This window comes from Cornus florida, unplaced genomic scaffold (assembly GCF_030987335.1).
Source record: "Cornus florida cultivar Cherokee Brave unplaced genomic scaffold, ASM3098733v1 CherokeeBrave_3.0.0_Hap2_Chr06, whole genome shotgun sequence".
NCBI lineage: Eukaryota > Viridiplantae > Streptophyta > Magnoliopsida > Cornales > Cornaceae > Cornus > Cornus florida.
The window spans coordinates 105032277-105055466 of NW_026775576.1; the positions used below are offsets into that span (position 1 = coordinate 105032277).

The 23190-nt window shown below is 32.9% G+C and overlaps 2 protein-coding genes and 1 long non-coding RNA gene across 4 annotated transcripts; 2 read left to right on the top strand and 1 right to left on the bottom strand.

Moving 5' to 3' along the window:
* Positions 1 to 2474: 2474 nt before the first annotated feature.
* On the top strand, positions 2475 to 5199 carry LOC132313620 (zinc finger protein WIP2-like). The gene is made up of 2 exons (XM_059812472.1): positions 2475 to 3300; positions 4506 to 5199. Exons 1-2 carry the CDS (start codon positions 2608 to 2610, stop codon positions 4941 to 4943), a joined length of 1131 nt encoding a protein of 376 aa, XP_059668455.1. The 5' UTR covers positions 2475 to 2607; the 3' UTR covers positions 4944 to 5199.
* Positions 5200 to 11904: 6705 nt separating this feature from the next.
* On the bottom strand, positions 11905 to 16629 carry LOC132313621 (uncharacterized). The gene is made up of 2 exons (XR_009483448.1): positions 16420 to 16629; positions 11905 to 12242 (listed from the first exon to the last, which is right to left on the bottom strand). It is a non-coding gene; the product is annotated as an uncharacterized LOC132313621 (long non-coding RNA).
* Positions 16630 to 17443: 814 nt separating this feature from the next.
* Positions 17444 to 22977, top strand: LOC132313622 (carboxyl-terminal-processing peptidase 3, chloroplastic). Of its 2 annotated transcripts, none has more exons than XM_059812474.1 (12): positions 17444 to 17861; positions 18008 to 18089; positions 18367 to 18497; positions 19080 to 19166; positions 19552 to 19630; positions 20492 to 20580; positions 20774 to 20809; positions 20996 to 21115; positions 21286 to 21372; positions 21533 to 21682; positions 22157 to 22264; positions 22458 to 22977. In XM_059812474.1, exons 1-12 carry the CDS (start codon positions 17517 to 17519, stop codon positions 22707 to 22709), a joined length of 1566 nt encoding a protein of 521 aa, XP_059668457.1. In that variant the 5' UTR covers positions 17444 to 17516; the 3' UTR covers positions 22710 to 22977. The 2 variants fall into 2 exon arrangements, with proteins under 2 accessions (XP_059668457.1, XP_059668458.1); XM_059812475.1 differs by having other exon boundaries at positions 17446 to 17861; positions 22378 to 22673.
* The last annotated feature ends 213 nt before the right edge of the window (positions 22978 to 23190 follow it).

Genomic DNA, 23190 nt, shown 5'->3' on the forward strand with positions numbered 1-23190 from the left:
TTTTTTTTTTTTTTAAAAAGGGTAAAATTGAGTTTTTCACTTTTGGTATAAATAAAAAATAGATGATGGGTTGGGTTTCACCATTCAGTATTAAATCTTAACAAATAGGTCAAAATTTAAAAGCATACCAGGGTGTAAATATCGTACACTGAATCTCTAGTTACAAAAATCATTCATTTGAGTTGCTTCATTAACCATTTGGGGTTGGTACAACATTGTAAGATGAAGGTGGGGATTGGACAGGGACAATATCTCAGTCAGCACTCGACCAAGCTCACATACCCAAGCAAATGCTGGGATACATACCACACTAATTTGCTTCTTGTCCCCAAAATTTTTAATTTAATTTCAGAGAGAGAAAACACATATTCTGTGGTACTCTCTTGCTTGGGATGGGAGCTACACAACCTGCCATGGAATTATATAAACTTGCCTTCAGTTTTTAATAACTAAACCATAAAACTATTGCTTCTAATTTTTGACAAGAATGGTATCTACCTAGACATCAACTACAAAATTCAACAATCACATATGGACCCTTTTTCCATCAACAATTACATTGTTTATGCAACATCATTTACTTCTTTTTATATATCTATCTATCTATTGCATTGAGTAATTCAGGAAGTAGTTGTGAGAGGAGAGCAAAAGTGAATTTAGTGTAATTTTTTTTTTTTTTTTTTTGTAATTTTGGAAGGGGTAAAGTGAAAATTTTATAAGTATATAACTGAAAATATAAAAACTTAGTAGTGTATAACACTTAAAAAAAAAAATCAATGGGGGCATTGGGCATCCGTCCCTGGTTGCAGTAGAATGTAATGTGTTGCATTAACAAATTAAAAGCATCACAAGACGAGGCACATGATAATGAGGGAATCCGGGATTCACTAGGCTGACTTGAGAGAGAGAGAGAGAGAGAGAGAGAGAGTTATAAACTAGGCTAATGTGACTCATGTCGATCCCACTTAAATGCACAGGAGAAATTCTTAATTCTCTTTTTTTGGGCTTAGGGTAAGTCCAGTACAACTCTAATAGACTTAAAAAAAACATCTTTATCTTTGGTTTTTTTGGTAAAATCGCTAGTCTATCCTTAGGCCAACTAGGAAAGAGAGATCCAAGAGGAGTCTCTCAAGCTTCAGGGTGCTCCTTGGAAAGGGACTCTAGCTCCTTGTCTCGTACAAGTTTGTTTTTTTTCTATCTTCTTGTCTTTGACATTATTACGTTGTTGGTTGTAGTAAAATTTGATGCTCACTAATAGCAACGCCAAAAAATATATTACTAACCTATATAAAGTTTCTTTCAATTCATATCTCTAGCTGTAGCCTGTAGGAGAAAAATAGTCGGCACAATTTGCTTCCTTTACTTGAAGAATTTGATCACTTTTGAAAAAAATAACACAATTTAAGTATCATATTATCAACTGAATAATGTACCTCAATGTGAGATGCCCAAAATGGTGACAATAAAAAAAAAAAAAAAATCCCAAGAAAAAACAGCTCCTTAAATCAATTTAAAACAGAACAAAAAATGTACAAACACAAGTAATAAGTTGATAGTTTTAATGGAAATTTTTGCTGCAATTGTCGGAGGGCAATGGTAACAACCGATGGTAGCAGTTTGCGGCTGTGTTTTCATACAAAGAGCTGTTCTGTTTTGACTAACAAATCAAGAAAATAAATCTATTTTTCTAGCAAAATTTTAACTTTGCTATTTCCAACCAGGTTGTCAGACTTTTGTTTGTAAATTTTGCTATTTAAGGAAAATCATTGTTTTATTTAAATTTTGATTTAGTGCATTCTCTATTAAAAAGCAAAGAAACTGAAAAGCAAGAAAAATGATTTTTTTTTTTTTTTTTGGTCCATAATAAAAAAAAAAAAGGCAAATCCGTTTGAAATGTGGTAGAAGAACATCTAAGTTATTACGTAGTATTATCTTTTAGAATGATAGTAAAATTATGATTTTGAAATGTGTAAAATTTATATTAAAGATTCACTTACCCAATATATATATATATATATATATATATATATATATTAAAGATCAAGCAAAAATTGAAGCAAAACAAAAATAACGAATATATGTAAGTTTTAAATTAGTGATTCATGATTTATAGAAAATAAACAAATATATGTATATATATATATTAATATAACTATATTATATTATTATATTTCAGTGTATCCATATTTATATTTAATTTTTAAAAAAAAATTGTGGTATGCCCTATCAATATTTTGTGTTTATGTGCATACTTCCTAGTCCATGAACCAACTATATAATTAATAACCGTATTTTCCTCTATTTTAACCGTATTTTCCTCTATTTTAATTATATTTTCATAAGTAAACATTTTATTTTGTCGGCAATCAAATTAGATTCTTGTTCAGTAGTGCTATTATCCACAGGGGGATGACTACTTTAACTTTGCTTGCGCTTGCCTTTTCTTGCTTTAATTTGTTGAGCCAAATCAGTCTCCACACAAGTCTTCAGTTCCACCCTTCAGTCATCTTGTACTCTCTCTCTCTCTCTCTAAAAGGGTCTCTTTCTCTCTCTATAAAAAGCAAACCCCTACACAGCCAACCATTCTCCCCTCCCACCTTTTTCACAATGACTGACCCTTATTCATCAAGCTTCTACACACAATGGTTCAGATTCAACCATTTTTCTTCTTCAAACCCAAACCCCCCTCCTCCTCCTCCTCATCATCATCCCTTTACCTCTCACAACCTCTACTTCAATCACAACAACAACAACAACAACAACAACAACAGTACCACCTTTCACTACCAAACTCCACCTCCTTCACCTCCTCTCAGAGAAGCCCTACCCCTCCTCAGTTTAAGCCCAACAAGGCATGATCATCATCAAGATCAAGATCAACCCTCCTCTTACAGTGCCATGGATGTGGACATGATGATGATGATGAAGAACAAAGCCAAAGAAGATGAAAACCATCGAAGCCTCATCTTCTCCAACAGTACTAGTACTAACAATATGGGTGATGCTGATGATGATGATGATGAAACTGTTACTGTAGCTCTACATATAGGGTTACCAAACCCTAGTGCTGCTGATCTGGCCTCTATCCTCTCTTCTTCTAATTCTAGTCATGAGATCACTGCTACTGAGTCTGATAAAGATGGAGATGCTGCTTCTGATATTAATATTTCTGGGTACCCTTTAAACAGACTCAACAAGGGTCAGTATTGGATTCCTACCCCTTCTCAGATTCTCATTGGTCCTACTCAGTTTTCATGTCCTGTTTGCTTCAAGACCTTCAACAGATATAACAACATGCAGGTAATTTAATTATGTTTCATCACATATGTGAAACCCAATAAAATCCCCCCAAAAGCTTTTCTTTGCCATTTTTAACTCCTTTTCTACTTTCCTTTTTCTTTTGAAAAAAAAAACTTCTTAGTTTCTTCTTCTCCAACCTTTCAAGCTCTATCATATATCTAGCCTTTCATTGTTCTCTTAATCAACCTTAATTTTTTATTTTTTTTAAAGAGGAAAGTGAAATGATCAATCATATGGGTATATATATATATTTCACAATTTTTGTTTTATATTTATATATCTTGCATGGTTTGTGAGTTTAGGGATTTTGGATATGTCAATCTGATTGAACTGAAACTGAGATAGATCAGTATAGATCAGTACGTACTGTCATTTATGTGATTTAACAACACAAGCAATGTTCCTTGTGCTTTTAGTACACTTTGAAGTCTGTGCTCTATACATTTGCAGGAATATATATATATATATATATAGCTAAACATTTTGAACTCAAATGATAAATATTCATCTGCAACAGACAAGTTTTACAGACATGAAAACCCCATCCATAAGATCATTTCACCCTACCCTTCTTCTCTCCAGAAATAAGACTTCTCTATAAGTCTTCGTTTAAGAATTTATTTAAGTACTTTTAATTCTTTTAATTCTTTCTTCTCATATATATACAAGCTTACCTTTAACTTAAAAAAAAAAAAAAAAAAAAATACAAAACGTCAAGTAGAATTGGAGCAAAGAAATTAAAACCATTTGTTCAAATTCATACCATATCTGAAACAGATCTCCATTTCCTTTGGAACTTATCCAAATAAACTGTTATCATAATATATATATATATAGAGAGAGAGAGAGAGAAACTGCCTAGATCCAATTTAACCATGCACCTAGGTCCTAGGATTTGGCCCCTTTTAATTTTATTTTATTATTGTGTTCCTATACAAGATCCCTTAATTGCATGCAGGATATTGTAGACTAATGTTTGTACTAGCTCCACCCTTCTCTCATAGTATTAATATCAAATCTTCTCAAATAAAATTGAACTTAATTTCCTTAAGAGGCCTTCCAACTATTCATTTTGGTTAATTTCTATGATTCTCTCTAGTCTGCTTATCACTTCACTATAATTACAATGTAAAATTATTGATAGCTTTAATTTACTGAATAATTCATTTGTTTTTTCATATGATTGAAAAAAATTATATATATAGATGCATATGTGGGGGCATGGATCTCAGTATAGAAAAGGGCCAGAATCACTAAGGGGGACTCAACCCACAGGCATGCTGAGGCTTCCCTGCTATTGTTGTGCACCAGGGTGCAGGAACAACATCGATCACCCGAGATCGAAACCGCTCAAAGATTTCAGAACCCTTCAGACCCATTACAAAAGAAAGCATGGAATTAAGCCCTTCATGTGCAGAAAGTGCGGTAAGGCCTTTGCTGTGAGAGGAGATTGGAGAACCCATGAGAAGAACTGTGGGAAGCTGTGGTACTGCATTTGTGGTTCTGATTTCAAGCACAAGAGGTCTCTCAAGGACCATATCAAGGCATTTGGGCATGGCCATGCTGCTTATGGCATCGATGGATTCGAAGAAGAAGATGAACCTGCATCAGAGATTGAGGTAGATGATGAGTCAATGCAGTGAGATCTAGCTAGCTACAAGAATTAGTAGTTAATTGGTTCAAATTTAGTGAACTATCTTACTAGCTACCTACTTCATGGTGCTAATATTGAACTTGCATGGTTATGGCTTTCTGAGAAGGAACAGTTTTTAAGTTGTAAACTACTTGGAGAGCCACTTTTTCTTTCTTTATTTTATCAGTCTTGCCATAGAATGTAGTAGGATCCAAATTACTCGTCTTAAATTTTAGTTTTTGTAAATCCATTTTGTTTTCAGCTCACTTAAAAACAACTTCCCGCACTTCATTTTATACATTTTGTTTCTTGGTTTTTTTTTTTTTAGTGTGTTAATAAGTGCTTTAAGCTTTATGTGCGCGCGCGCGCAGTGATGAAAAAATTAAAATGGTATCTCCTTGAGAGTTTATATGTAGGTGAAGGTAGACCTTGGAAAAATGGTAAAGTTGCTTCATCGTGAGCTCTTTTATGTGAAAGTAAAGTTATGTACTTACATGTTACCTTCCCCAAACTCTAGAAGTATTTTTGGAGTTAATATGTGTGTTATTTTGGTGTGTGCATCTTTACCCTCTAGGAATTGGGAACACAACAATATAAGAAATGGAAAACATGCCACATGAAAGTAGGGAAAGTGGTTTGGTATCTGCATGGAACATAAAAAGAGAGGGAATAATATATATGAGAAAATTATTTTTATTTCTATAAACTATTTTTAGATAAGTGAACCAATTGGGATCTAAAATTTCTAAATTAAAAGATCTTACAACAAGCACAATCTCTTCCACCTTAGGAGATGATACTAATGGTCAATACAAGAAGAGAAAATCTTCTCTGGTGATCAATCCGTAATGCATTTGGAATGATTGATATCAATTTAGCAATGGAATCTACCTGTTGAGTTAATTCCGAAAAAAAAGAAGGTTTAATCCAAGTGAATTTTATTTTTTAAAACCTTTTCCTAATTCATTATATCTTCCAAAATTTATTCACCAATCCAAAATTTAAGAATGAGAAGTAAACAGGTAGTGAAAAGATGTAATCTTAAGCTGATTGAAAAATTAAACCAGATAGGTACAATATAGGTACATAGTAAGAAACTAATATTTAGGGGAAAAAAAAAAGGTAACTAATATTTGGTTGCAGATGTAGTTGAGATAGGCTTTACATCCTGCAAATACATCAGCTTTTTGTGGGGTGCATTTGATGCCCTTTCGCTTTGGTTAGTGGAGAGAGATGTGTCTGTTTGATGGACGGAACATATACCGTTTGAGATTCACTATTGGAAAATTCAAAGCAAATGATTAGCTTTAAGACACAGAGATATGTAGATGGCGAGGTACACATATATACACACATATGTATATATACTATAGTATAATATGGGAGTACTAATGGGATTAAAAAGATAATTGGTACCACCAATATTTTATAGTACTAGTGTACTACTGATGATATAGGAGAAAATGTTTGTGAGGTTAGAAAGGAGAGGATGGCAATGAATGGATCTTGTTGGCAGCTTTGTGTGCATGTGTGTGTGTATCTATATATATATAGAGAGAGAGAGAGAGAGAGAGAGAGAGCATGATGGGTTAAGGTGAGAGAGACTGAAAGTGGTGCAGTGGTGCAGGAGAGTGGAGCCCAATATCTGTTGGTAGGGGTAATTTGCAACACATACTGATGGCTCGAACAGTAGATAAACACATCATCTTCTGATGGATAAACTGTAGATTGACATGATGTGTCAATAACTTTTGACTGCTCATTCTTACTTTCTCTCTCTATATATACATATACATACATGTTTGAATACGTACAACCAGCTGCTGCGACTGAGAAATGAGAATACGATGAATGTAAAGATACAAAGTTGTATGATTTTATGCGTAGGGATTTGGCTTGTCAACACAGATCATGTGCAGGTTTATTAACCTCAACTCATGGGTTTGTCCAGTTTTATTTCACTGTGGATTCACTCTCTTTGCCTTGTTTACTGTTGCAATAAAACACTTTGATCAACTACTAGTTTCTCCAGTTAAAGAGGGAACAAATATTAAAGCATTTATTGTCAGTCAACATCTTTCATTCTGTTGGGTGCACCATTCTCTACCAAAATTCAAAACATACACACACACAACTCTCTCTCTCTCTCTCTCTCTCTTCTCTCACACACACACACACTAGTATAATCTACAAAAATACGTTTAGTTTTTATATTCCCTGTCAAAAGAGCACCAATAGACGTTATTGCAAGTGACTGTTGCATTACTCACCGAGATAAATTTTTCTTTTTTAAAAAATTGAACGATTTTCATTTTAGAAATCGACCCATTTAAGCTCAAGTTTTTTTACTTTTAACAAGAGAATTGATTATTCAGAAAATTGTAAGAGAAGGAACGGCCTTGAACAATAATGATATATAATAGAGTATTATTATATTTTAAAAAATTTTACAAAAAAAAAAATAGAGATATTTTTTTAAAATTTACAAAATGTATAAGTAATTTTACAAAAAAAAAAAAAAAAAAAACCCTAGTGGGACCGTCTGCCCCAAGGACCACTAGCCCTTAAATGAACAAGACTTAAATCAGCTAGCCAAAAAACTTTCTGAAAAATTGACCTATATAACTAACTATTTTGACCTTTTATAATGGTTGGTGCACAGATCGTGAAGGCATACATTAATGCATCATAAATAACATGTAGTACCCCCTCTTTTTCATAACAGATGTTTGGGGTATGTAATTATTACATTGTCCTCTTTAAAAATTACAAAATTGATTTATCAAGTTTAAATATATATATAATTAAGTTTAAAATTTTAAAAATATTTTATAAAAAGATATGAAATATGTTGTTTAAATTTGATAAGTGAACAAATATTTTGGAACAACTCAAAAAAAAAAAAAAAATGAATAATTATTAAGGGACGGAGGGAGTAATATTTAAGTTCAACTTATACTTTCAGCGAGACTCCGGCTTGTACAACTCTGTTACTCTCTCGTACTACCATTTAGTAGCAGTGTAGTCCTAAAACATAAGGCCATGGGTTATGGATGAATATAAACTGAAGTGCATATACCTGCATATATATATATAATATGCATGAATTGGACTGCATGGGCAGAGTTAATTACAAGAGTATTGCTCATGTGCTGATTAATATATATAGTATTCATTGTTGTTTCCTCTTCTCTGTCCAAGAGTTGATTGAGCAAGCACACCCTTCTTTTGCTTAAAATCCCAAGATCAATCTTTCTCTCTTCTCTTTCCCCATGCTCTCTATTTAAAAATACTATATATATATATATATATATATATATATATTAGTTTTATAGTTGTTGTTATGCTAACTATTGTCACGGATTTGTGAAGGAGACCAAACAAATATCCTCGCACACATATAAGAATATATATTAATTATCTCCATTGTATTCATATTCCGATACATTGGGGGCAGCTTTGTCTCCTTGGCTCGAATCACCAACTTTCCTTTACATCCATCTTTTATATATATATATATATATATATATATAAAGCCATTCACTTGTTCATCCCAACATTTTATATAGAAAAGACATTCTAATATCTATTGCATGGCATGGCATGGCATACACACACATTATGTTACCTCTGATGTTCAGGACCATCGTCCTGGATCGTAATGTCTGGATTGGACTCAACCATCAAGCACGTAACCATCTACAGTAATAAATTCTCGCGCCATTTGGTAAAATGTTATGAAAAAATATATATATATAAGTTATATATATATATATGAATATATTCAATGGATGAGTTTCATTCTGCAAAGAATATGTATTTTCATTTATGAGAAACAAATATACCCTGGAATGAAATGAAAACACTATTGGATTGGACAAATCATCTATATTCCCATATATAATGGATGGGATATATTAAATATACTTACTAGGTGAAAGACATTTGATTTTTTAAAATAAAGTGGACAATTCATCCAGATTCCCAATTACAAGTGATGGGCATCATTTTAATGAGCATGGGCCATTTCAATTGATCTAAGTGCATAGTTATTGCCTAGTCCCTCCTCCTCGTTGCTTTTTGAGATTCTCTCATGTTTTGAGAAAAAAACCAAAACGAAAATAATTTTATCAATCATTAATGGGTATTAGGAAAAGAAAATAGCCAAAACTAACATGAATTTAATTAAGAAAATGAGAAATATAATTTAATTTATAATTTCTGATCTTAAATAAAACATATATAATGGCAAAAAAAGGGAATTGATTGATCCAAAATAGCTGAAGTAGAACTTTATTGAGTTGGTGAAGTTACGAGGCAACTTTGTTGTATAAGAGGTCCCAATGGAAAGGAAAGGAGAGAGAGGACTAGTGTTGACTCATAATTATATATACCTTTGAAAAGAAATGCTAAAAAAACAGAAGAGGAAACAGAAATTCTTCTTTTGGACCATACTATACCTAGGGCTAGGGATCTCTTTTACCCATGATGATCATTATCAGTGCCATGATGCTTTCTTTTATGATCCATCTTCTCTATTCTTCCTTTGATGTTTCAAGATTCTCCAACTTGTAGATATTGGGTATCATTATGTTAAAGGAATACTCCTATAAAGAATAAAACTTCATATGGAAGAAACACATCATACCATACTCTTATGTGTGTGTGTGTGTGTGAGAGAGAGAGAGAGAGAGAGAGAGATCATATCTAGTCTTTTCTCTCTGCAATGGGTCAGGAGAAAAAGTTGCGTTTTGACCTTCATGCCTATATCAAATCAAAAGGGTCTATTATATATCTATTCTTAAACAACCTTACACTGTGTATCCCAAACAAGCTCTACTTACTCAAATTGCACCACCATTTCCTTATCTAGTATGCACATAACCTATTGAGAACATATATCACAATTTACTTTTATTTTTTCATTTTTTGATCTTCACATCCCTACCTGAACATATATATATATATATATATATATAGATATGTCATGAAAAAACATCATTGAACTTTTTAACAGTCACTAACTTCATCATTTAATTAAGCTATTAGATTGAATATGAAATTGTTCATACCGGATAAAAATATAGTAATATACAAATCACCAAAATGCAGAGGCTTTATTATTACCACGTATTATTATGTTCCAAAATAAGGAAGTGACAGGACGAATGACCTAGAGCACTAGTTCAAGGAACAATGGTCGGTCGTTGTGCTCACATTCGGTTCTCTAAAATTAGGACATTGCTTTGATTGAGTGATGTGGGTTACTTTCATTGGTGGTAATATAGAGTTTTACTGCCCAATCAAATGCTTTGGTGGGCCATCACGAAATGTCCCTTAATTTTAAAGACCGGTAGGTCTCAAGATCATTGCATCTTTGTAAAAAGACAAAATGGGAAAATATTTTAGGCAACTTTTTCTTTCACAACCACCACTTTCATCACCTTCCTAGAAGGATCATTTCCCTTGTATTATTATATTATTAGATTAATAGGTAGAATCAAAGTCTCATCAAGAAAAGTGAAATACAAAATTATAATATCTCATAATCGACAAGCAAAATAGACCCATTATTTGGTTTAATGATAAAAAAAAGTTCATGCTTTTTTAACCAAAATAAATAAATGTTCACACTGACAAACATGAATACAGATAATTCAATTTGAAACAAAATAAAATAAAAAAGGAAATGGACCATAAAGCTAAGATGAACAAAACGAAATATTTCTAAACTAAATATTTCATATAAATTTTCTAATATTACGAAACTTAAACATAACTTACAATTTCTAATTTCTAGGAAATCAATTTCTTGACAGACTTAACTTAAGAAATCTCTCTTAATTCTTTCCCCCATGCGCTCCCTATTCCCTCAGAAATTGGGTTAAGTCCACCTGCTGGCCTCCAGACATATAGAGACCATAGCCTCAAACCGACATAGACTAACCCTACATCAGCTGACCATGTCCAAATGATACTATACACATATGCCTATAGCTCCATACACGTACACACACACACACACGCACACAAGCGCAAAATTAGGATCAAATATAAAGTGGAAGCTGGGGGTAGGCAGATTCACCAGAGACAAGGGGAAGTGGTTTGCTGAGAACCCAGTCATCCACTACTTTGAACAACCAAAATGATCTCAATGGATAAAGTTACAGAGTTGGACCCTCTTAAATGGGATCTTTTGGCAGACAACTCCCTATACTTTTACTCAAAACATCAATTATGTGTTGTGTATGCCTACAAGGTCCTACGCGTAGTATTCATGCATTTGTAACAATTTCATTTTTCAGGGCATTGGCAATTAATACACACAAATTTATCAAACTCCTCGATCTTTTAATAAACTGACTGTGTGTGTGTGTGTGTGTGTGTGTGTGTGTGTGTGTGTGTGATACCATTCCTTTTAGAAGTGGGTATAACCAAATGCCATAACTTTCTTCTTTTGACCATTGCCCATACCTATCAATCAAGTGGTGTTCTCAATTCATGTTTTTCCTCACTCCCTCCATTTTCTGTTGGGGTAGTTTCAGATGGCTTTTTAATGCCAAAATTCACTCGCCCAATCCTTGATTTGGTTGGATGAACTAATAAGTAGTTCCTCTTCTCAAATAAGCCTGAAAATAAAGAGTTGGTTTGTTTCTAGTCACTGGTGAGGGCACCCTCATAATTGATAAAACACAACACTCCCCGATAACTGGAAAGACGATATAGTCCTTAATAGACATACCAAAATACATGGTTCAACAAGGGAAGCATTTTGTCTTTTTATAAAGGGAGTCATATTTTGTTTAAGAAAATAAAATTTGCAGGGCACCTGCTTTTTCAATTCTTCCTCCTTCAGTGGATGAAACACTTTTGCTCTCTTTTGCTCCAAGTGGAGGTGTCTTTATCTCTCTCTTCCATTTAACTTTGAGACATGAAATAGAAAACTTACCTTTTTCTTAATGAAGAAGAGATGACTAAACAGACAACTTTAATTCCAATGAATCTCTTTCACATATACACATATGTTTCCTACATGACATGTTGGAAATTTAATTTCCGACCATTCAACTGACATTCTCAAAGGAAATTACAGTAGAAATAAATGAGACCAGGAGGACCACCTTTCAATAACAACCTAACAGGGTCCCTCAGTGAGATATGCACATTAATGACATTTTCTATCCAAAGAAGCAGAAAATGGTTAATTTCTTGCCTCGTATGGGCAGCCATTGGCGCAATCGAGTATGTTTTCCGTGTAGTTTCTTTCCAATATTGTCTTCTTCTTGAAATCAGTTATGCTGACATGCTTCTGCATAGCACATGAAATGCAGGGAACACATTAAACTGAGAGAGAAAGAGTCCAATGAAAGAATGATATACTGTAAAACACACTTTTCAACACACTTTTCAACATTGTCAACACATTTTCCATGATGGATTCTTTTAAATTAAAAAAGAAGAAGAAGAAGAACAAACTTCAAAACAAATGTGTTTTCCCAATATTAAAAGGAAATTTCTGAATTTCAGCTCAATGCCCTTAATTCCATTTCAGCATTTCTGGTAATATAATTCAACAGTCTTTAGCCTTTTAAGACATCTTGATACTCTTTAGGTTTTTCCACTGGTTTTCAAAGCTTTCAATAATTTCTTTATCAGAAAGCCTCAAGCAATCTTGCTTATCTATATATCTAAAGATACGAAGAATTCATTTCTTCATGTATATGTATGTATACAAGAGACACCAGCCCGTCAAAACTTTTTGTATAAATAATTCAAAGATCTGGTTACCAAATCTTTGCCCACCTATGCTCGTATACACCTTTTTGATCCAAAAAGTAGCTCACTAAGAGAAATCCAGTAATTCATTTATGCCAGTGTAATGGATTGGCTGAGTTGACCAAATAAGACCTTTAACAATTATAACATCCACGAGAGTCTGAGGATCTTTCATGTCTATATATGGTGACTGCAATTATAAATTGACTACTGCTACCAAGGTGTTTGGATAATTTTTCTTCTGCAGGTGATAGTCTTCTTGCCTTTTGGTTGGTAACAACTAGTTTAAAATTTATGTTTTTTCTCCAAACACTTGGCCACTATATCATACATTAGATCCCAAATCTTAATTCCACAACGGCCTATTTTTTTCTGTCCCTGAATAAGATAAGTTTGTTGATGAAAAAACTATATGGTCTTTCTTATCATTCTTTTTATAGAAAGCAATCCTGAAAAGGAAAAAATCATTTTTATCAAGGGAAAGAGTAAAAAAAAAAAAGAAAAGGCAACAGCACAAGTTTATAATAAAAAATGTGTTTATACTGTAATGGTTGAAACTGTGTGTTGAAAATTTCTTGACTTTTTAAAGGAAAAAACATTTTCACTAGTTCTTTCCTAGAATGAATAATTGCAGTCCAGCTATGTAACGCTGATAATGCCTAGCCTAGCTGCAATCAACCACTATTAAATTCTTATGTAAATGTTAGGATTCTTTCTCTCCCTCACATTTTTATTACTTTGATGGAGACAAAAGGTTGTGTATGCTTGGGTACATCTTGATGACAATTAACATGTTAGTGAGCCCAGCTCATGATTCTATTGCCCATGGGCAGCCCAATATTGGTTGTGAAACAAAATAGGGGGCAATGGAACAGTTCTTTCCTTCTTCTCTCTTGCTTCTATAAAATCAAAATATGCACATATTTTTGTATCACCTCATTGAGTTTAATAGATTAGCAAACACCAACAGTAGGTGTTGCATCCTAACAAAATCAAGAGTGCCATATGCTGTGTTTATAATAAAAAAATAAAATAAAATAATTTTAAAAATGGAAATAACTTCTTGCTTCTCGGTAAGGGGAAAACAAACCAAAACAGAGAAAGCAACTACAGACCACACAGAACTCACAACTTTCCAATCCCTATCAAGATGAGTATACTATTTTTGGCATTTCTTAATCAATTATGTTGAAGTATGTAAAGAATTTAACGCAAATAACATACAGAAATGACAAATATATATATATATATATATATATATATATATTCTCTTCTGCATTGTTTTCAAGCCAATAAAAGTGGACTCTCCCTTAGTGCTCAAGCTAGATCAGAGTGTATTCACAAATGCCAGGCATGCCGATCAAGTATCAACATCTCGGAGAAGCATTGCACATATCATATTTGAATTAGGTAAGATTACTCAATTCAGTCATCTAAAGTCAATCTTTAGTTTAGGCAAAAATACTAAAAGTTATCCTGATATAGGTAATTTTTACATCGTTTTACCATCGTTACGAATATGTTCTAGACTTCAAAAGAATCTGTATGGTTTAGCCATAGAAGGCTCCTGTTTCTTTTAATTCAATACAAATGGTGTTTTAGTGATTTTTTTAGTGGTTTTATTGAATTTTCTAAGAATATTTACTACAAGTAGGACCTATATATGAATATTAAGTCATTGCCATTATAAAAAAAGGCTTAGTAATTATGTTTTTTTACTAAATTAATGAAATAATATATTAAAACTTTAAATAAAAAAATTCCTACCATATATAACATGTGAAAATTTAAAACATAATAAAAATATATATATATATGATTTTGTCTGCATATAAAATAAATCTGTTTATATTGATTTTATAATGCCTAACTAGAAGGTTTTGTATTCAACTATTCACTAAATAAAAAACTAGCAGTTAATATCACAAGGGAAAATGTGGAAGTCTGGCAATGTGCTTGCTCTTTCCTTGAATAATTATGGGTTCGATCCTCACCCCTGGCCATTTTCAATAATAAAAAGAATCAGCAAACAACTTACAAGTGTTGTAATTAGCTGGTTCGGCAAACTATGATCCATACCATGGACAATGTTGATAATTGATATACATTTTGAATCCGTAATATGAAACAATGTTGATATACGTTTTGAATCATTTTCAGTCTTCAATCAGCACATACACATGAAGCATATCAATAAGGTAACTTTATTTAGAATTCTCTTAGTTTCAATTTCTTTCTTTTTTCTTTTTCTTTTTTTTTATTTTTTATTTTTTTATTTTTTTAGTATCACTCTAGATCCTTGTGTTTCATGCTATGTTATTCTTTAAAGCTCTTTCTCTTATTTTGTATTACTACTTGTATATTCATCACTCCACCGCCAAGTTTCTTTCTTAATAAATTTCTTTCCTCTGGTTTCACCTATAGTTTTCCTAACAACATTTCTAATGCAATCTGCTACTTCTAGCCATAAACTTCTAAGATTTTATCTCATCATTACCTTTCAATTCTTTTCATTTTATATATGCTTATCTTATTCTTTATAACGGAAATCCTTTAATTAGAATATCCAATATAAGTGGTTAATGTTGGTTTGTGTATCATATATTTATGTATGTGTATGTATACAAATAAGATTTTAGCAGTGCCTGTTCTCTTCTTTCATGCTGCCGTGTGTGGGATGTAAATTAACAAACATATACACACCATCAACTTACATGTTAATATATATATGCATGTACTCAAACCTAACAACTACCTGTATGTAATTGTGTATCCATGTGTGTGTGTATAACAGAGTTAGTCTCATCATACCAATTCAAGTTTTATGATTCCATTTTATTCCTGGTTTATACTATTTTTTTCTAAGTAATTTAAAATTTATCATTTATTATCTTTAGTTGTTAACAAAGGACAATTAAAATTTGAAGGTCATTATACACACACACACACACACACACATATATGAGTCCTGATCTCTTGCTCCCCATGGACACACACACACACATATATGAGTCCAGATCTCTTGCTCCCCATAGAGCAAGAAAATTAATCCACACTTTTTACCATTACCACCTACTATGGCCTTTACTTTTAACACATAACCGCTGTCACCCTATTTTTAGTTTCTATATTTAATTTTACCATTACCACCTACTGTGACAACAAAAGGTAATTATCATAAAAATATTGGGTTCACCATTAATATGCAAATGGCATTATAGCAACCAATATCCCAATCTTAGCACATTAAAAAGGGAAAATTATGATGTGGAGTACAATATTTGTAGGAGGTGAATGTATAATTTTGGGGGAAACGAACATGAAACAAACCTAAAATTTTTTTCACAACAATGATTACCCATAAAAAAAATATAGAAGCTACTCCTGATTACATAGCATAGATTTCGCATCAATTAATGTATGGATATAGTAATTTGGAATCGGTAGTTAACCCTAACTACAGAATCTAAATTTCATTCAACCAAATCGTTTGATTCAAGACAAATGGGGAAAAGGGTCACCACTTTAATTCATGTTCAACCTTTACAAATAAAATGGAAAATGAACAAGAGTGTTGAAAACAAAATGGCACTGCTCAAACTGTTCCGAAGTGAAATATAGAATTTAGGGTTGCGAGAAGGTGCCGTTGAAGTGATAAAAATTCAAATAAATAGATTGAAAGCAATAGAGATAATTAGATAAGTTAAAACCTGTGAACAAGTAGAGTCCACTGTTGGGTCCTTCTTTCTTCATCTCCTATTTTCCTCACTTCCAAGTTTACGCTGTGTTTGGAACGGACAATTTCACCGGAACTGTTTTTGAGAAGGGAATTGAGATGTTTGGAACGGATGGAATTTGAGGGTGTGATAACTTTAATAAGGAAATAAATGTTTTTTTTTGCGCTTTATCTAAAAATTTATTATTGTTGTTTTGAATTCCAACATGTTTTTTTTTTCTTTTATGTAAAGTATTATATATATATATATATTGCAAATTGTTTTAAATGTATACTATATATATATATATATACATATATAATGAAAAAATATTTTTAAATTAATTTTTTATTATATATTTAATAAAAAATGATAACTATATGAAATATTAATTAGGAATTTTTTTAAAATTATAAAAAAAAAAAAAAAAAATGAGTTTTTCATTTTCCCGTCAAATAAAATTTATTTTAGACAAACAGTGCCTCAATAATATATTTTTTATTTAATATATTTTATTTTATTTTTTATTTTAAAAATAGAGCTCAAAATAACTTTTTTTTAAACTTTTTTTTTTTTTTTTATAAAAAAATCTGCCAAAGACACTGTTTGGCGCAATGTTCCAGCACCGGCAAAAAACAAGACAAAAGAGTGGCAGCCAAACGGCGCCGTTTTGTAACAAAAAAAAAAAACAAAAAAAAAAAAATTTACCGCGATCGCGGGCCGGCTCGCTGAATACCGCAAGCCGGCCCACGCGTCTAAATGGGCCCTACCAATTTTGAAGAGGCGATGCACGACCCAAAGCCCCCCCCCCCCCCCCCCCCCCTCTCTCGCGAAAATTGGGTTCGCTAGTGGGCTGCGGATGCTCTAAGGTTTTTTGGAAAAGAAAATTTTGAAAATTGCCAAACCATAAGGAACTTTTCAGATTCTCGACTGAGATACTCCGAGACGCAAGAGATTTTACAACCACAAAGCAAAAGATTCCAATGGCCCCGCCAGAATCACAGAAATAACGGTCACCACTCACAACTCTCTCTATTTTTCTACAACATCAAATTTTCTTAAGAAAATTCAGTCCATTCCTTCTCCCTAAAATGGAAGCTTTGTGCCCTAATCTTGATCTTAAACCAACCCCCATCTCACCAATTTCAAGAAAACCCTCAAAACCCACTTCAGTTCTGTTCCATTCATGTCGATTATGGGGCTCAAATAGTAAAAAATTTAGAGCATCAATACCTCAAGCTTCATATAAAACAAGATCTGAACCACAATTTAATGGTGAAGATATAAGAACAGATAACCAAAAATTGCTTAGATCAATTGGAAGAGGAGTTTTTGGTTTTGCTGCAGCAGCAATGGCTGCAGTTTCAATTTGCTCCGACTCCCCGGCTCTTGCAGAGTCTTTAACAGTTGCATTTCCTGTTTCTCGTGCTCGCGAGGTGATTGATTGTGTTTGTTTAATTATTATGACTCATTTTTGTTATGATGTTGTTTGTTTGTGAAATTGATTGATAAATTCAATTGTTTATTCATTTGGGTCACTATTGGAATGGCAATTGCTCATTTGAGAGAGTTCCATTGTTAGGTGAATACAGTTCAGAGAACTCTTGTGGAGGCTTGGGGTTTGATAAGAGAAACATTCATTGATCCCACTTTTAATCATCAAGGTAACAACCCCACAGAAGTTATAACTAAAATTTTCAATTCCTTGTGTTTGGTTACCAAGAAAACTTTTGGTTAGCAAGAAAACTAGTAAAAAGAACAGAAGAAGAAGAAAACAATATTAAAATATTTTTTTTTTGCTATTGTTTAGTTTTTAAGAAATAAAAAATGAATAAGACTTAATTCAGTTAATTCTATCAGTTTTTTCTATTTTCCTTGCCAACAGTTCCTCAACAAATGGAGGGAGTGATAAATTAGACTGATAAGAAACTTGTTTTGCAGACTGGGATATGAAGCTGCAACAAACAATGGTGGAAATCTTTCCCCTGAGATCGGCAGATGCAGCATATAACAAGATCGGTGGAATGCTTTCTACTCTTGGAGATCCATTTACTCGGATTATCAGTCCAAAGGTCCTATATTTAGCTTCCGATTTTCGTTAACCTTTTAATTTTCATTTTCTCATGTTATATCAAGGATATTTTATTTTCTACTTTTGCATGTTGGTTATACTTATATAAGCAAAAATAAAGCCAAAATTAGGTATATATCCACTCTTCCCCTTCTAGCATACCACTTAGGCAAGACCATCCTTGGCTAATGGCCTTTCTTTAATGTTATATTGATAAAAATTGGCAATTGCTTGCTTTTGGATATTTGGATCTTTTCTCTATACTTGGTCTTCTTGGAAATGCCAAGTAAGAAAGCATTGAATTGATTGTGTTTTCGACCTCGAATAATCCTATATGAACGCCTAGAAGTTGTCTAGGGCACAAACACTCAAAAATGGGTGAAACATAATATAGTCATAAATGTCCCCCTGTATTGTATTTCCTATTGTCATCTTTGAAGTCTTTGTTGTGTTGATTCTTTATATATAAATTGCCTCTTGATGTTTTACCAAATGATTCAGTCTCGGGAGTTTTCTTTCCCCTCCAGTTTGCCCATCTACATTAGAAGTGATTCATGATGATCCTGAAATGGTTTACATGCAGGAATACCAAAGCTTTAGGATTGGAAGTGATGGAAATCTGCAAGGAGTTGGTCTCTTTATAAATGTTGAACCAAAAACTGGGCATTTGGTGAGTGATATATCAGAATTCAGCAATGATTTCCATTAGGAAGACAATGAACATGGATAGTAGATTCTTGCTCTATGACTTTGGGATGAAGAGTTCCCTTTTTCCCTAAAGAAGTTTTCATTTTTGACTATAAGTGAGGATCGTTTGAGTTTCAGCTCTATCCATGCTATTAGCATCTAAAGGATATCTGCAGCTGATTTTTTTTTTTTTTTTGCACGAGCTCTTTATACTTGTAGTACAATTAGGAATCATCATATTTTCTTTCTTCTTATGACTAACAAGGCAATCCATGACATGCTATTACATGTATTTCTAGATGGTTTATTAGCAGATTCAATCACCATACATTCATGATGTAGAGTAAATTATTATGTTCTTATTGCAGGTTGTTTTGTCTTGTGTGGAGGGCAGCCCAGCTGCTCGTTCTGGTATACATGAAGGAGATGAGTTGGTTGAGATTAATGGTATGTTAGAAAGAACATTTTGTCCTTACTAATTCTTGAGGTTGAAATGAAACTCATTTACCTCTTAACATGTGGTCCATCACTTCTATGACCTTGCATACCAGAATCTTTTTGTGCATTTACTTAAAAGTTGTGTGAGAATTTTGTAAGCTTCAATAATAAAAAGTTTTTATTGGCTTAGAGTACCAACATTAAGCATAAAACATATTGACACATGAAGCAATAGGGAATCATAATCTCTTTTAATTGATTACCAAAGACTGGCCACTCCATTTTTTTATTCAATCCAAATTACAGAGTTTCTTAAAATTAAGAACTTAATAAAAGCTAATATTGATGTTCATAACGGCAAGTAGGAACGCTGAAATACCACCTAGTAGATGTGGACTTAGTTTGGCCTAGGCATTTTCCATGTTAGTTTGACAAAAGAACATATATGACTGTTGTTCAGATTTTTCATGGAATTTGACATTTTAATCTGATTTCCTTATCATGCATGAGAGCCTCACTCAATTTTACAATTTCAACTGAGCAGTTGACTATTTCTTATTATTTATGTTCAGTCTTTATTCCCTCCTATTTTGTTGTAAGTTCATGACAAGTATACTTCTTAGGCTCTTTATTGGGGTTGGTAGCTGTTTCCTTGGTGGACTGTAACTCTTTTACTTGTTCAATCTGTCTGCAATGCTAAAATTCATACTTGACCTGTTATATCAAAATGTAAAACATAAGATAAATATTCATGTTTGTGCACATTAACCATGCTTTAATCCTTCAAATTCCCAATAAGGATGGTATCTCATTAATAGTGTGGTTTAAACTTTAAACTAAATTATCTTAATTGTTGTTTTGGGGCATCAGGGGAGAAGCTTGATGGCATTGACAGCGAATCAGCAGCGCAGAAGCTAAGAGGGCGTGCTGGAACAACTGTCACTGTAAAACTCCATAGTGTAATCATCGGACTATTTTGTCAATCATAATTAATTCACCTCCATCATGAATGATCTTGTTGCATTTTGAAGCAAAGCTAACAAGCTATTAACATTTAATGTTTTATATAGTTATTTGGGTTTTACTAAGCAAAATCTGATGTTCTCTTCAAATGCTAGTTTCTTATACGTTTGTCTTTGTTTTATTCTCCAGGGTAATGATGAGAGAAGTGATTCTAGTTTAAGAGAGGTATTGATTCAATATGGTGCACTGCTAGGAAATTGCTTTCATATCATTAGAATAGAATATCTTAAAAATAACCGATTAGGCCTCTATGGTGTCTTGCTAGTATATACATTTAACTACAGTTCGCTGTAGATTTCTTCGGTAGATTAGTTTAATGAACTCATGGAATTATGCCCCATCTGCTTGAAGTTCAAATTACCTCGCGAGTTTATTAAGCTGTCCCCTATATCCAGTGCCATCATCCCGCATAGAAGTTCAGATGGCCGTCTCTCAAAGACTGGATATGTAAAGCTGTCCGCCTTCTCTCAGGTAGTTATGATTTTTACTCCTCTTTTTCCTTGAACAGATGTGCTTTTTTTTTTCTTTTTTCTTTTTTTTACTGTAATTAATGAAAGCAAATAGATAGTTTACAGGTTATTTAACTTATCAGTGATTTTAAATTATCATGAACAAAATCGTGCATGTTTTTAATATGACAGACGGTCGCTGCTGATATGGAGAATGCAATTCAGGAAATGGAAAATCAGGGTGTTCATTCGTACATACTGGACCTGAGGAATAACCCAGTAAATTCCTAATTCTTTATATCGGAATATGAATATTTTTTATGCTCATTGACCTCCCTTATATATATATATATATATATATATATATATATATATATTTTTTCCCCTTTTTCAATTATTCTGAGTGTTTTTTCTTTCTGATTGAAAATATATTGTGTAGGGAGGATTGGTTAAAGCAGGACTTGATGTTGCCCAAATATGGCTTGATGGAGATGAGACTCTTGTGAATACAATTGATAGGGATGGGAATATGCTACCCATCAACATGGTCGATGGCCATGCCTTAACACACGATCCACTGGTTGTGCTTGTAAGTTTCAGACACTTCTTTTTTCTTTTTGTTGATTGTTTTGGATCGAGAAAGCCACTTTGGTAACCAAAAAATGTGATTTCTGACCCTTACTTTTCCAATAAATGTTGCATTTTTTTTCCTTGCATGCACCAAATGGAAATGGATTATACCAACTTCTGATTCTTTAAAATTTGATTTAGTTGAGTGCAAAGCATATACAAAAAGATCCTTAGAAAGCATCTGATAAATTTCCCAGTTGTGTGCTTTTGCAATTAGATGTAGTAGTTCTATCCTACTCGAGAATTACAGTTTTAAGTTCGATTCATATAATGAATAGACTCAATGTTGCCTATGTATAGATGATTTAGCTAGAATCGATTTGGCTAGTATAGATGATTAGACTCAATTACTTGTATTATAATACTTTTTTTTTATTATTACCAACAAGGTTGACAAATTATTTGACTGCCAAATTATCCCCTTTTGAAACAGGTGAATGAGGGAAGTGCAAGCGCAAGTGAGATTTTGGCAGGGGCACTACATGACAATGGCCGAGCAATCCTTGTGGGGAACAAAACCTTTGGTAAAGGAAAAATTCAGGTACTTAAAGAGTACTCATTCTACACCTTCATGGTTCCAATGTTTTTTTGTTTTGTTTTTGTTTAATAGCCTATAGTCTGCCTAAATTAAGTGCCATCTCTATCAGTTTTTAGGACTTCCTGGTGATAATTTTTGATCATCCACTACAAGATTTTTCTCAAGTAAACATTTTTCCGGTCCCCTTTTGTTGCAGAGTGTTACGGAGCTGCATGATGGATCGGCTTTGTTTATCACAGTTGCAAAGTATTTATCACCGGCACTTCACGACATAGATCAGATTGGCATAACCCCTGATGTTCAGTGCACAACAGACATGCTCAATTCACCTAAAGAATCCTCCTTATATAAGGATAAGAGCGCGGTCTCGTCTTTGGAAGCAGATTCTTGTATCATGGTAGCAGAGCATGAGTTGGACATTCAGGAATCTAAAGGTACTGCCTCTTGAAAGGAATTAAGGGCGCCCTTGCATGCATTGCAGTTAGCACCATAGCCATTTATTTGTATATAAAATGAAGGAAACAATTTGTCTGTTACAAATTTACCTGTACGTGTGTCTTTCTACAGGTGAGGGTAGAATGATATATAGTGTAGAAAATAAATCCTGTATGAATATTTCATCCAGATTTAACATTTCCTGCACTTTTTCCTTGTCCTTTGTCACTGAAATATTATTATTATTATTATTATTATTATTGTTTTATATTGGTTAATAAGCATTCTGTACGAAATTTAAATTACTCATAAATATATATAGTGTAGGAAATAAATCCCTTGTGAATAATTTCATCAAGCTGCATAAAAGAAATTAAAGCAATATATACTCACTTAGAAGTATACAAATTATTAAAATATAATAAAAATAATCATATCAATTTATTTATGGGCAATCAATCCCATCAATACAATATTATGAATCTTGCTACTAA

What these genes read in the sequence shown, in the direction of transcription:
- LOC132313620 (XM_059812472.1), top strand. Translation starts at nt 2,608, where the DNA reads ATGACTGACCCTTATTCATCAAGCTTCTACACACAATGGTTCAGATTC. An exon ending in ACAGATATAACAACATGCAG is followed by an intron (nt 3,301 to 4,505) that starts GTAATTTAATTA and finishes TTATATATATAG; the next exon opens with ATGCATATGTGGGGGCATGG.
- LOC132313622 (XM_059812474.1), top strand. Translation starts at nt 17,517, where the DNA reads ATGGAAGCTTTGTGCCCTAATCTTGATCTTAAACCAACCCCCATCTCA. An exon ending in TCACTGTAAAACTCCATAGT is followed by an intron (nt 20,581 to 20,773) that starts GTAATCATCGGA and finishes TTTATTCTCCAG; the next exon opens with GGTAATGATGAGAGAAGTGA. An exon ending in ACGATCCACTGGTTGTGCTT is followed by an intron (nt 21,683 to 22,156) that starts GTAAGTTTCAGA and finishes CTTTTGAAACAG; the next exon opens with GTGAATGAGGGAAGTGCAAG.